Source organism: Panthera uncia, assembly GCF_023721935.1.
Source record: "Panthera uncia isolate 11264 chromosome B2 unlocalized genomic scaffold, Puncia_PCG_1.0 HiC_scaffold_25, whole genome shotgun sequence".
Taxonomy (NCBI): domain Eukaryota; kingdom Metazoa; phylum Chordata; class Mammalia; order Carnivora; family Felidae; genus Panthera; species Panthera uncia.
The window spans coordinates 228845-242827 of NW_026057581.1; the positions used below are offsets into that span (position 1 = coordinate 228845).

Consider the following 13983-nt stretch of genomic DNA (forward strand, 5'->3'; position numbering starts at 1 on the left):
TTGGAGTCTGACCCCAGACCCCTCTGCCCCATCACCCTCTGGCCCTGTCCCTGCTGAGTCGTGAGGCCAGAGTTGGCCCCCGTTGGAGTCTGACCCCAGACCCCTCTGCCCCATCACCCTCCGGCCCTGTCCCTGCTGAGTCGTGAGGCCAGAGTTGGCCCCTGTTGGATTCTGACCCCAGGCCCTCTGCGCCATCACCCTCCATGGAAAACCATGAATGCTGACTAAAGACTCTGTGCCTTTATTGGCTAACACCTGAGCTGGTGACAGTTTTGGAGCAGGGGAGGAAGAAGGTCCAGTCAGTCTGTTCTAGCAGAGGGTTGTGTTGTGTGGACTCCAGTTGTGGACTCTGTCCGGGGAAATTCCCAGGGATCACTTTCCAGCAGAGCACCTGAGCAGTGAGCCATCCTGGGGAACCTGGAGAGAACCTGGGGAGTACTGGAGCTGGTGCCTAGAGCCCAGGCCCTGCCCGTCCCAGCTTCTGCCCCACAGCAGGCAACAGTGGAGTCCCTGGCAGAGAATAGGGACATCTGGGCTCTGGAACTCAATGAGCGAGAGGGTGTCTTTCTGGCTCTTGGTCTCTAGAGAGAGGTAGTGCCTGCCTTTGAGGCCATAGCCGTTGTTCTGGTGAGGTCTGGAGGTCTGCTTCATAGCTTGAAACACCAAGTGGACCAGCCGAGATTTTCCAGGGGTAGAAGCAGCCTGAACCACTGATGGGAAGAGATGGTGGATGAATCAAGCAGGGACCAGGAGAGTGGACCAGAAGCACAGGCTGGACCCAGGGGCTAGAGCCATGCTGACTGAGAAAAGCAGAGCTGCCTCTGGCCCGTAAGGATGGCTGTCACTTAAGGGCACTGACTCTCAAGCTTCACCTTCCTGTAGGGTTATTAGGACACACATTACTGGGCTCTTCCTTTGGAAGTTCAGATTCAGCAGGTCTGAGGTGGACCTGGGAACCTACATCTCTAACCAGTGCCCTGGAGATGTTGGTGCTGTTGGTTGGAGACCACATCTTGAGGACTGTTGGCTAGAGCAGTAGTTTTCCAAAGGTTGCAATATCTAGGGATAAGTTTGGTTGTCACGACTGGCTTCTGATGGGTAAGCCAGGGATGCTTCTAAACATCCGATGAGGCACAGATCAGTCCCCACAGCAAAGAATTATCCTGATCCAAATGTCAACAGTGCAGAGATTGCGAAACCCTGGTTTATTTATTTTTATTTTTATTTTTATTTTTCTTAATGCCAAGGGATTTTATTGTGAATGGATATCCTTTTTATTGAATCCTTTTTCTGCATATGTTGAGAAACATACTTTAGGACAGTAGGTTGGAGTAGTTTTGGGGAAATATTGCAGTTCTGGGGCTAGAGGGGCAGTGGGGAGGTGGCTGTACCTGGGGATAAGATTCTGTCTCTTGGGGTAGAGGTCTCATCAGATCTTGGTACAATACAAAATCAAAAGCTGCCCCAGGACACACCCTTTAGGTCAGTGACAGGTGCTGGAAAGGGCTGTAACAGAAGGGCTGGTGCAAATTAGGGTCATAAAGTTATACTTGATTATTAATTTCTACGGGTTGTAGAAGTTTTGCTGTTTGCCTCTCCTTGAGCTGCCTAGTAATGTTTCTACTTGAACATTTGCAACTATATCTCTGTTGACCCAAGGGGAAACATTTTTTTTGGTAACTTTAGTCGGGGGGGGGGGGATGCCCCCTGTAGTCAAGTGTGTTTGTCAAGTGACCTGGAGCCAGCAGAAATTGTGAAGATGTGTTCAGGGGGGACCCCATTCCTAGCAGATGAATCCCTTTCCATCTGGGTATTTTCCTGATCCAGTGTTTACCTTGAACTGGAGATTGGATAGACTTTGAGGCTGAGGATGACTCAGAAAGTCTCAGCTTAGCAGCTGTCTGCTGGGCAGGTGCTCTCGGAGGGGGCATGTCCACATGCAGACGTGATGCAAGGTGGTTAGGAGGACTATGGACTTTGTTTCTTTGTGTTTTTTTAAGATTTTATTTTTTAATGTTTATTTATTTTTGATAGAGGGAGATAGAGAGCAAGATGGGGAGGTGGGGAGGGGCAGAGAGAGAAGGAGACACAGAATCCAAATCAGGCTCCAGGCTCCAAGCGTCAGCACAGAGACCGATGCAGGGCTCGAACTCACGAACCGTGAGATCATGACATGAGCCAAAGTCGGACGCTTAACCAACTGAGCCATCCAGGCGCCCCTAAATTATCTCTTTTAAACTAACATTGTATAATGTATCATGGTGGGTCTGGACACTCCCCACTGATGAACACTGAGATTGTTTCCAGGTTTGTTACCAGCTTTTCCCTACTTTAAAAAAAATTTTTTTAATGTTTAGTTTTGAGAGAGAGACAGAGACAGAGTGTGAGCAGGGGAAGGGGCAGAGAGAGAGGGAGACACAGAGTCTGAAGCAGGCTCCAGGCTCTGAGCTGTCAGCACAGAGAACGATGCAGGGCTCGAACTCACAAACTGTGAGATCGTGACCTGAGCCAAAGTCGGACACTCAACCGACTGCGCCACCCAGGTGCCCCTCCATCACATTTGTTTTTTGTTTAAGTTTTTATTTATTTATTTTGAAAGATAGAGAGAGAAAGAGAGAGTGGAGGAGGAGCAGAGACAGGGAGACACAGAATCCAAAGCAGGCGCCAGGCTCTGAGCTGACAGCACAGAGACCGACGCGAGGCTCGAACCCACAAACCGTGAGATCTTGACCTGAGCCAAAGTTGGACTCTTAACTGACTGAACTACCCAGTCACCCCAAGAGTAAGGACTTTGATGCCAGCCTGCCTGGCCTTGAATCCCAGCCCTGCTGTGCGGTATAACTTCTGGCAAGTTTAACTTTTCTGTGACTGTTTCTTTATCTCTAAAATGGGCAATAAACCTCATTAGATTATTTGAGGATTAAATAAATTTATATATACACCTTACAAATACCTTATAAATATGTTAGAAAATACCTAGTACATTGTAAGGAGATAGAAATGTTAGCTATTATTATTAACATTTTTCAGTGTAGGGACTGATGGTTATTTTTTTTTTTAATTTTTTTTTTAACGTTTATTTATCTTTGAGACAGAGAGAGACAGAGCATGAATGGGGGAGGGTCAGAGAGAGGGGGACACAGAATCCGAAACAGGCTCCCGGCTCTGAGCTGTCAGCACAGAGCCCGACGCGGGGCTCGAACTCACGGACTGTGAGATCATGACCTGAGCCGAAGTCGGCTGCTTAACCGACTGAGCCACCCAGGCGCCCCTTTTTAATTTTTTTTTTAACGTTTTTAAATTTATTTTTGAGACAGAGAGAGACAGAACATGAACAGGGGAGGGGCAGAGAGAGAGGGAGACACAGAATCTGAAACGGGCTCCAGGCTCTGAGCTGTCAGCACAGAGCCCGACATGGGCCTTGAACTCACGGACCGTGAAATCATGACCTGAGCCGAAGTCGGCCGCTTAACTGACTGAGCCACCCAGGTGCCCCATAGGGGCTGATGGTTATTAATGAAACATTTCAATAGAAGAATTGAGAGGACTTCATGATTTGAAAGAGCCCAAGGTGATTCTAAAGCTTCAGTCTCATGTATTGGGAAGTGTTGGGAGTGAAGAAAAATTGAGCTTAGTCTTAGATATTTTTAATTTTGGATTACTGATCGTATAGTTACAAATGCCTCAGAGACAGTTGGGGATACAGGTCCTGAAATGCTGAGCCTGATTATAGATCTGAGTATCAGTGACAACAGTGAGATTAAGAGACAAGGAGATTCACAAAGAGAAACTGCAACTTACTTTATACCCTGTATTTTATATGTATTGTTATTTTATATAATAACCCTTCGAGATAGTATTATGCCCATTTTAACGTTGAATAACCAGGGGGCGCCTGTGTGGCTCAGTGGGTTAAGTGTTTAACTCTTGATCTCAGCTCAGGTCTTGATCATGAGGTCAAGTCCCATGTTGGGCTCTTCACTGAGCTTGAAGACCACTTAAAAGTTGAATAACCAACTAGTGGGGTTTAACAAGTCATTTGAGGTTACACAGCAGGTAGATGGGTCAGTTGGAATTGAGATCTATCCAATGGACATTTTTTTTAAAGTTTACTTATTTATTTATTTTGACAGACAAGAGAGAGGGTGTGAGCAGGGGAGGGGCAGAGAGAGGGAGGGAGGGAGGGAGAGAGAATCCCGACGTGGGGTTCAAACTCACAAACCCTGAGATCATGACCTGAGCTGAAACCAGAGTCGGATGCTTAACCGACTGAGCCACCCAGGGCCCCCACCAGTGGACATTTTTAGTTTTATTTTTTATTTTTTCAAGTTGTTTTTATTATTTTGTTTTCTTCCAAAATTGTACTTACATTCTAGTTAGTTAACATACAGTGAAATATTGGTTTCGGGAGAACTCTGTGATTCATCACTTACATACAACACCTGGTGCTCATCCCAACAAGTGCCCTCCTTAATGCCCATCCCCCTAACCCTCCCTCCATCAACCTCAGTTTGTTCTCTGTCATTAAGAGTCTCTTGTGGTTTGTTTCCCTCTCTCCTCTTGTTCCCCCCACCATACATTTATCTGTTTTGTTTCTTATATCCCACATCTGAGTGAAATCATATGATATTTGCCTTTCTCAGACTTAGTTCATTTATCATAATACTCTCTAGCTCCATCCACATTATGCAAATGGCAAGATTTCTTCTTTTGGATGGCTGAGTGATATTCCATTATATATATACCACATCTTCTTTATCCATTCATCCATTGATGAACATTTGGGCTCTTCCCATACTTTGGCTATTGTCAATAGGGCTGCTATAAACATTGGGGTGCATGTGTCCCTTCAAAACAGCATACCTGTATCCCTTGGATAAATACCTAGTAGTGCAATTGCTGGGTCATAGGGCAGTTCTATTTTTCATTTTTTGAGAAATGTCCACACTGTTTTCCAGAGTGGCTGCACCAGTTTGCATTCCCACCAGCGGTGCAAGAGGGTTCCCCTTTCTCTACACCCTCGCCAACATCTGTTGTTGCCTGAGTTGTTAATGTTAGCCATTCTGACAGGTGTGAGGTGGTACCTCATTGTGTTTTGATTTGTATTTCCCTGATGATGAGTGATGTTGAGTATCTTTTCATGTGTCTGTTGGCCATCTGGATGTCTTCTTTGGAAAAGTGCCAATGGACATTTTTAAAAATACTTTATTTTTTTTAGAGTAATTCAAGTTCACAGCAGAATTGAGAAGAATATACTTCCTGAATCCATATGTGCACATCTTCCCCCATTATCAACATTCCCACCAGAGTGCCTATAGTTGATGTATCAACATTGATACATTATCGCCCAAAGCCCATAGTTTACACAAGGGCTTGCTTTTGGGGGTGTATATTCTGTGGGTTTGGGCAAATGTACAATGACATGTATCTCCCATTAGAATTACATGTGGGGTATTTTTTGCTGCCCTAATCCAGGATACATTTACTGCTTGTCCATGGTGTGCTGGGCACAGGGCTGGGTGCTGAGGGTGTGCAGACGGATGAAACTTGGTCCTGGCCTGTTTTTAGAGGCAGTTTCCCCTGTAACACACTGCCTGCCCCTTGCACCTCCCACTCCTGTATCTTCAGAAAGTTGAATAGAAAGAAAAGCGGGCAGGGCATGGGAAACAGATTTTTATTTATATTTCATCATTCATTTCTTCCTTAGAGTCTGAGGATGTTAGTACATTCCAGATCTAACAGAGTTCTGAGGTGCCCTGTGTATTACTTGTGCTTTGCCAAGAGGTAGCCTCTGGGTATTTCCTTGTGTGGCCTCTGGGAGGTAACAGAGGACAGATGTGATTTTTCTCCATTACGTGGTAGACATTTCCAAAATCTTGAGCAACTGACCTATGGTTATTTAGCCAAATGAGGTCATTGCCAGGTACAGAAACTTAGGGCTCTTTATTCATCTCCTGACAGTTACAGGAGCTATCTCATTCTCTTTAGCTTCTGGAGGAAAGAGGTTGAGGGTGGGGAGGGTGTGGGTAGGGGCTGAGTATTGGACCTCAAACACATGAAGGTTGCTTCTGGGCTCTCAGTCTCTCGAACACCCTTCAGGGGGCTGTGAGCTGAAGGCCCGTGAGGACGGTAAGGCAGGTAGCACACTGAAGAGTCCCCTTCCTGCCTGGTGAGTCCAGTGAGGAGGGCTCTGCAGGAACCTCATCTAGGGTGTTTCCGAGCTGGAGGAGCTGTCACGTGCTGGGTCTGAGCGCGAGAGAAGGTCGTCCACGTCTCCTTTCTCTTGCCATTCGTTCTGCAGAGTGACTGTTCCTTAGACGTTCTGTTCCCATTCTGAGCTAGTGGCCGGGCATGCTGAGCCCCTGGACCCAGCTCACCGGCTGATCTAAGAGATACAGGGGCATGGTTAGATTTTGAAGGTCCATGCGCTCAATCTGTCATGAGCACAAACCATCCGTTCAGCAGAAGTTCTGGAGCCAGAATCAGAAGCCGTGCCCCCACCCCCTCCTGCGCCAACCCTTTCTCCCCTCCCTCCCTCCGCAGACATCCCAGGAGTTTGTGGAGAAGCTGACCAAGCGACTCAAGAGACACCCCGAGGAGACCGGTGGGTTCCAGGAGGCGCCGCTGGCCTACGACGCCATCTGGGCCTTGGCGCTGGCTCTGAACAAGACGTCCGGAGGGGGTGGCCGTTCGGGGGTGCGCCTGGAGGACTTCAACTATAACAACCAGACCATTACTGACCAAATCTACCGGGCGATGAACTCCTCGTCCTTCGAGGGCGTCTCTGTGAGTTACAGTGACCTCCTTCACACTCTCCATCCTCCCACAGACACAGCGTCCTCCTCCTGGATGTGCACGTCAGTCTCTGCAATAATGGGTCTTGGGTTGGGGGGTAGGGACCCCCAAACCAGAAGAACCCATAAGGGACTAGAAGGAAAAGTGGTGTATTCCTTTTCTTTCCACCTCTCCCTCATTTCTTTCCAGTGTAGGAATTAATAGATGAGAATCGTAGAACGTTAGAGGAGGAAATAGTCAGATAGGTTGTCTCCTGTTCCTTTCAGAGTGGGGAAATTAGTGTCCAGAGGATTTCGTGACTACCCAGGTCACACAGCCAGGGGCCGGGTCTCCGGTGCTCTACCTGGGGTTCTTTCTCACTCAAATCCCATGGGTGAAGCTTCTTTTCAACAGAATAATGTGTCTGAAATCTAGGGTATGGGCATCTGGGGTACGTCCTATATGCAGGCAAATGCCAGAAATAGACTTCATTCAGAGGCTCAGTTACATCAAAGCATAAGGATCCAGAGAGTCCCTGAGTCTCTTTTCGCTCTTGCTTTTATCACCTCTGTCTGCCTCCGCCTGTTTCCCTCCCTCAGGGCCATGTGGTCTTCGATGCCAGTGGCTCCCGGATGGCCTGGACTCTCATCGAGCAGCTGCAGGGTGAGCGCAGGGGGCAGGGGCCAGCTGTTTGGGGTCACTGCCTGGGGTAAGACTCAATGACCTAGGGGCCTCCCACCGCTGGCTGCTCTCCTCTAACTGCCTGTCAAGCTCTTATAGTATGAGAGCAGTGAAAAGCTGAGGGACAGTGGGTTTTCAGGAGTTGGAGAGGGGCAGGCAAAGTGAAAGCCCGTCTTTCCCCAGTGGCTTCCCATTTAATTTCAGGAATTTCTCTTGGGTGGCTTGCCAACGAGGGGCTAATGCCTTGTTGGTCACTTACCCACAACTCAAGGAAAGCCACATCTGGCAGAGACCATTTGTAAAGGAACCAACCTATTGAATTTCCCTGCTATATAAACAAGCATCCTAATTTTTGTGTGGTGGTCATAGTTTGGTTTTTCTAGATTGCATTTTCTTATAATTTACCACATGTATGTGTGTATTTGCCAGGTTTCTGTGAGCTGAACTGTTCACACCCCAACCAGCTTCCTAGAGCCCCTGCAAGAGAGCCATTGTGTGGCCTTCGGAGGGAAGTTTCTTTCTCTCCTGCCCCCCATCCCCCTCCTCCCATCTCCCACCCCCCTTTCCTCCTCCACACCCTATCCTCACCCCCCTCCTCCTCCCCACGTCCCACCCCATCCCCCCAAAACCCGCCTTTCCCCACCCCATCCCCCCCAAACACCCTCCATCCCCCTCTTCCCCTCCCCCCACCTCCCATCCTCCTCCTTCGAACCACCTCCCCCCTCTACCTCCCATCCCCCACCCTCCTCCCCTCCCCCACTTTCCCTCCCCTCCCCCATCCTCCTCCCCCTTTCCTCCCCCCTCCTCCCACCCCTGCTGGAGGGCGGTGCGCTGGCTTCTGAAGGAAGCTGTTCATAACCAGATGTGGAGCAGGAATCTTAGGAGCTGCATGCTGCATTCCGTCTTGTCTTGTGGGTCTTTAAAGAGGCAGATGCAACTTTCCAAGGAATTAGAACCCAAGCCAACAGAAGAGAAATGTCTAAAATTAAAATGAAAGCCACTGGGAAAATAGATCCTGTGATTCTGTCTGTCATGAGAGGGAGAATGAGTAGGGATGTTGAAAGCTTTAGAAGCCAGAATCGACGTGCGAGACATCCGCAGTGAGAGGTGTGAGGCTGCTGCACGGTGGCGGACCATTTAGACGTAGAAGGTGTTCTTCTGTATGTATGTTGTGTTGGGGCCCATCCTGTACTGCTTTCGGTCAGATTGCTGGTGCAGGCAGCCCCCGGGTCCTCCCAGGTGCCCTTGAGGGGCTCAGGGTGAAGTAGAACCCTGGGAAGCTGGTGCCCGGGCTGGGCCCTCAACCCCCACCCCACCCCCCTGCCTTGTCCCCATCCAGGTGGAAGCTACAAGAAGATTGGCTACTATGACAGCACCAAGGATGACCTTTCCTGGTCCAAAACGGACAAGTGGATTGGTAAGCAGGGCCCTGCTGATGTTTTCCTTCAGTGCCTCTGAGCAGTTGAGGGAGAGCCTTGTGCATGTGAACAGGGGTGAAGGGGGTGGCAGGTGCCTGAGGCTAGAATGTGGGGTACATGGTATGGGGGCGGGGGCCCAGGTTCGGACACGGCTAGGGGAGCTGTGTATTTGGGGAGGGGCAGGTGGTTGGTAGCAATGCACTGGTATGGATAGGACATTGCTCAGGTATGAGGGTTAGGGGTGGGGGTGCACAGGGGGCAGCCAGGAAACCCCGTCTGGGTTTACCAGCTTCTGGTGCCTTGCTGTCTCTGAACCAGCTACTTGAGGCCGACAATGGCCTCTTCATCTCTGTCAGGAAAACTTAAACTATAGGAGAGGCTTTGAAACCTCATGTAATTCTCTTCCAATGACATGTGCTTTTTAAAGGGAAAAAGGAAACAATTACTCTTTGTGTGCTTTGTGGGCTAAATGATCAGAAATAGGAAAGACACTCAAGGTGGACAAAAGGAGGGACCGAGGTGGGGACAGCTGCCCTACCCAGCTGGGATCTAGAGATTCCCAGCACTGCTGGTGAGCTGACATTTCTTCATAATTTGAATTTAGGACAGTGTTCTGTGCTGCTATAAATGCTGCACGGCCTAAATTACACTTTTCTTTTTAAAGCGAAACAAATTGAAATTGGTTTTTTTCTTTTTTTCGTTTTTTCCCCTGTGAACTCGATGACACATTTGAGCTTCCCCTATTAATAACCAGAAAACACCTTTGGGTATATCACCCTACGAGGGGTAAAAATCACAGATCAGTGTTTTCCTAAGGTGAGGAGACCAGCCTGGATACTTTGAAGTTTCTGGATTTATGATTCTACAGCTGTCTTTTGCAGCTTTTGATTTGAGTCATAAGAGACCTCGTGAGGTTTATCTCTGTCAACCCTTCTTTCCCACCCACTTTCCTTTGCTGCAAAACAGACAGAAAAACACACGGAACAGACAATGACAGAAACAGACTAGGGCTTTGGTGATACATCTGGGTCTGTAGCTCCACCCCTCACTTCTGACTGCTTCCTGACCCCCTGCGGCAGGGAGTGGGCACTGGAGGGGCCCCGGTCCAGGGCAGCGAGGGTCCCCATGTCCTCACGACTAGAGACAGTGTCACCTGCCCCATCTTCATTCCTTGTCCCCCGTGCCCCCCCCCCCCCGGCGCTTCCCGGGGGGGCCCCCCCCCCCTGGCCAGCCCCCCCATTTCCATGCAGGAGGGACCCCCCCCACCTGACCAGAACACCCCAGTGCCATGCAGGAGGGGTCCTCAGCTGGCCAGACCCCTCCCCTAGTTCCATGCAGGAGGGACCAGACCCCTCTTACCCTTCATGCCATGCAGAAGGGGCCACCCACCTGGCCAGAACCCCCCCAGTTTCATGCAGGAGGGGTCCTCAGCTGACCAGATCCCCACCCCTGCAGTTCCATGCAGGAGGGACCCCCAGCTGACCAGACCCCTCTTACCCCCCATGCCATGCAGGAGGGGCCCCCCCCGGCTGACCAGACCCTGGTCATCAAGACATTTCGCTTCATGTCCCAGAAACTCTTCATCTCCGTCTCTGTTCTGTCCAGCCTGGGCATTGTCCTGGCTGTGGTCTGTCTGTCTTTTAACATCTACAACTCTCATGTCCGGTAAGTCTCTTTCCTGACACTTCCTTGTTCTGTCTGCCCCTCCCAGACAGCGGGCATGCCCTCCCCTCCCGAGGGACCAAGGATAAGACCCTCCGGAGGCCTTGGGCGGTGGATGCTTTCACTCTAATGCATTCCCAGTGGCCACTGGCCTGGAAACCCCCCATCCCAGCCCCAAAGCAGCTGTCTGGACACCAAGAGCCTCTGGGGCCAGGGGACACAGTGTGTGCAGGTGGTGTCCTGGGCTGGGGAGCTCCCCGCAGCTCTGTGCCAGCCCCCGCCCATGCGGCCTTGTCTCCCAGGCTGCACCATGCACCCTTGCCCGTGGCCGAGCTTGGGTCAGGCCCTGGCGGCACTGAGGAGCTGACCCCCCAGGAGAAGAGGTTAATTCTACTCTTTCCCCCCCCCCCAACCCCCCCCCCCCCCCCCCCCCCCCCGGCCCAGGAGCCCGGCCCGGAAGGCCGTGGTCCCCTGCCATTCCTCGACTGTCCCTGTCCCCCTAATGCCACCCCTGTGGTCCCTGCCTGGCCCCATTCCTTCTTTCTGTCCTCCAAACCTTCTCACTGTGTGGCTCTCTTGTCGGTTCCAAGGTTGCCATGGCCTCATGGACAAGAGGGGAGGTGTTGAGGGTGAAGGAGGGTCTGCGCAAAGAGCCCTTGAACAATGGCAGCTTGTGTGGGGCTGAGAGAAGGAACTGGGTTCCCAGGGTGGCCTTGGTTGTGGTTCGGAGACCTGAACTAACAGCAGGGAGTGGGGGCAGGGAGGACGTTCTTGGTATTCGGGGCATGGCAGGTCCTGGGCTGTGGGGAAAGGCTGGCTTCCGTAGTTCTGTTATGCTGGTGGGAAATAGTCCTTCTTTCCCTGCCCTCCTCACGCCTCCTTGTGTGCCCGTCCCGACCCTGCAGCTGTGCACGTGCACCCTGCCAGAGGCTGTATGTCCCCAGTAAAACCAGAAAGCAGTGGGAGAGGTAGACAGAGGGGGCTATAGGAGGGGTGTCTGCACAGAGTGCTGTGGAAGCAGAGAGGAAGCAGCTCAGGACATGGCTGGACCCCAGCAGGGGTGGCATTTGAATATCAAAGGACACTGGGCTTAATCAGCTGGAGAGATAAAGGTGGTCACTCACGTGGTTTGCAGCGTTAGAAGAGCCAGCATCTCAGGCGGGCACGTCAGTGTGGCTGGAGCAGGGGGAGCAAAGGCCCGTAGATGGGCCTGCAGAGGTGGGTGGGGCTGTGTTGTGGAGGGTCTGGGGCTGTAACCCGCCCGATTGGCCAGTAACCCCAGGAGACTGTGGCCGGTCACCCTGCTGGAAGGGAGGACGTTGCTGAAGGCAGGGACTCCCTTGCTGGCCCTCCACACCCCCATCCCCACCGGCTGTACCCCTGTTCCCTCACGAGGCTCTGCCCCACACTGCCCTGCTCTCTCGTCCTGTGCCAGGCCCGCCTCTGGCTCCTGGGTCTGGGGTTCAGTCTGGGCTACGGCTCCATGTTCACTAAGATCTGGTGGGTGCATACGGTCTTCACGAAGAAGGAGGAGAAGAAGGAGTGGAGGAAGGTGAGCTGCTTGCTGTTCCTCGGCCCTCAGGTCCTTGGCTCCCGGGGCCTAGAGGGCTTCTTGCGACTGGCCTGTGCTCTGTTTGTGCAGACGCTGGAGCCCTGGAAGCTGTATGCCACGGTGGGCTTGCTGGTGGGCATGGATGTGGTCACTCTCGCCATCTGGCAGATTGTGGACCCCCTGCATCGAACCATTGAGGTACAGGTTGGGAGGAGGTACTGAGGCCAGGGCCGAGTGGGGCTCGCTGGTGTCTGGGCTGAGTACGGTCTGGAGGCGTGCAGCCACTCGTGGGAGAGCGCTGTCCAGCATCGTGCTCCGGTGCCCCGAGGTTCCTTGATGAAAGCGAGTAGTGGGGAGCCAGGAGGGATGTGTAGACCTTCCAGGCATGTGGAAAGCTGGGGTTCACGAAAACACCCCTGGGCCTAGCACGGGGCCTGGTCTCCTAGAAAAGGGGGGGCAGGGGTGGGCGGGAGGGTGACTGCCATCTTTCTGGTGGCCCAATTTCTCCACTAGACTTTTGCCAAGGAGGAGCCGAAGGAAGACATTGATGTGTCCATCCTGCCCCAGCTGGAGCACTGCAGCTCCAAGAAGATGAATACGTGGCTCGGTGTGTGGGCTGTGGGGGAGGGGGTGGGGCAGGGACAGCGGGCTGGTGGGGACATGGGTCTTCGGAAGAAGAGTGTCCTCTGTGTCATTGCACTGATCCTTTCTGGGGATGGGGGAGAGTTGGACTGTTTCCAGGAGGAGCGGAGGGCTAAAGCAGGGGTGTGGCAGAGGGACCAGGGGGGATGGCCTGACCCCTTCCGTCTGGTCTGCTCCCTATAGGAAGACCAGAGCTGTGAGGGCCTGGGGCAGGCCCCTTTTGGCCTCCTGAACATTGCTCTGGTCTTGTGGTTTTACCACAAAGGGTAAAACTTACCCTCAGCCTGGAGGGTGAGGGGGTGAGACATTGTGTGGCCCCGGGGCTGGTGGATAGCTGCTGTCAGCAGTCATCCATCCACTTGTGTCCCAGGAGGAGGTGGTCAGGTGGTCAGATTGGGGGATGCACAGAGATGGCTGTGCTAGGTCAGAGGGGCCGATGGGAGGGGAGCCCTGTTTGCAGTAGGTGGGGGGTGTGGGCGGAGAGTGGACGCAGGGGTGGACGCTTGGAGGGCTTGTTGCCCATGTGACCGATTCCTGCTGTTCTAGGCATTTTCTATGGTTACAAGGGGCTGCTACTGCTGCTGGGCATCTTTCTTGCCTATGAGACTAAGAGCGTGTCCACCGAGAAGATCAACGACCACAGGGCCGTGGGCATGGCCATCTACAATGTGGCGGTGAGCCGCAGCACCTGGCCCTGACCCCAGGGGCTGCCTGGGGTCAGTAGGTGCAAGTCTTAAATAGTTTTTAATGCCCCAGGTTTGCCAAGCACTTTACAGTTGGTAAAGCACGCTGCAGACACTGTCTCATTAACCTTCCTGTGACCGCCCATGAGGCACACGGTACTGTCCCCACTACACGGGCGAGGAAGCAGAAAGGTTAGATGGCTTGTGTGTGGTTCCCTGGCCAGGTCGGCTTGCCACCAGGTGTGGGACACTTGGGGACTGAATGTGTGTAATGGTAGCAGGAGAGGCAGGGGCTGACCTAGAGCCCAAGAGGGTGGCCTCACGTTTGGGCCCTTATGGCAGGGCAGCTGTGCCAGCATGTGTCCTCATGGGCCGTCCTGGGGGAGGAGAGCCCGGAGGTCTCAAGCTCATTCGCCCACAGGTCCTGTGCCTCATCACCGCCCCCGTCACCATGATCTTGTCCAGCCAGCAGGACGCCGCCTTTGCCTTCGCGTCCCTCGCCATAGTGTTCTCCTCCTACATCACTCTGGTGGTACTGTTCGTGCCCAAGGTCAGGCTCCCCCCCCCCCCC

At 52.3% G+C, this 13983-nt stretch overlaps 1 protein-coding gene across 1 annotated transcript in view; it reads left to right on the forward strand.

Annotated features, from left to right (window-relative positions):
- The window catches only part of GABBR1 (gamma-aminobutyric acid type B receptor subunit 1), a 29028-nt gene that overhangs the window by 13016 nt on the left and 2029 nt on the right, over positions 1-13983 (forward strand). The window contains exons 14-24 of the mRNA XM_049611316.1: positions 6544-6786; positions 7374-7437; positions 8795-8872; positions 9163-9224; positions 10387-10538; positions 10838-10918; positions 12003-12087; positions 12178-12285; positions 12601-12694; positions 13276-13403; positions 13834-13962. Coding sequence (XP_049467273.1) covers positions 6544-6786; positions 7374-7437; positions 8795-8872; positions 9163-9224; positions 10387-10538; positions 10838-10918; positions 12003-12087; positions 12178-12285; positions 12601-12694; positions 13276-13403; positions 13834-13962 — 1224 coding nt within the window. The remainder of the gene's footprint in view (positions 1-6543; positions 6787-7373; positions 7438-8794; positions 8873-9162; positions 9225-10386; positions 10539-10837; positions 10919-12002; positions 12088-12177; positions 12286-12600; positions 12695-13275; positions 13404-13833; positions 13963-13983) is intronic.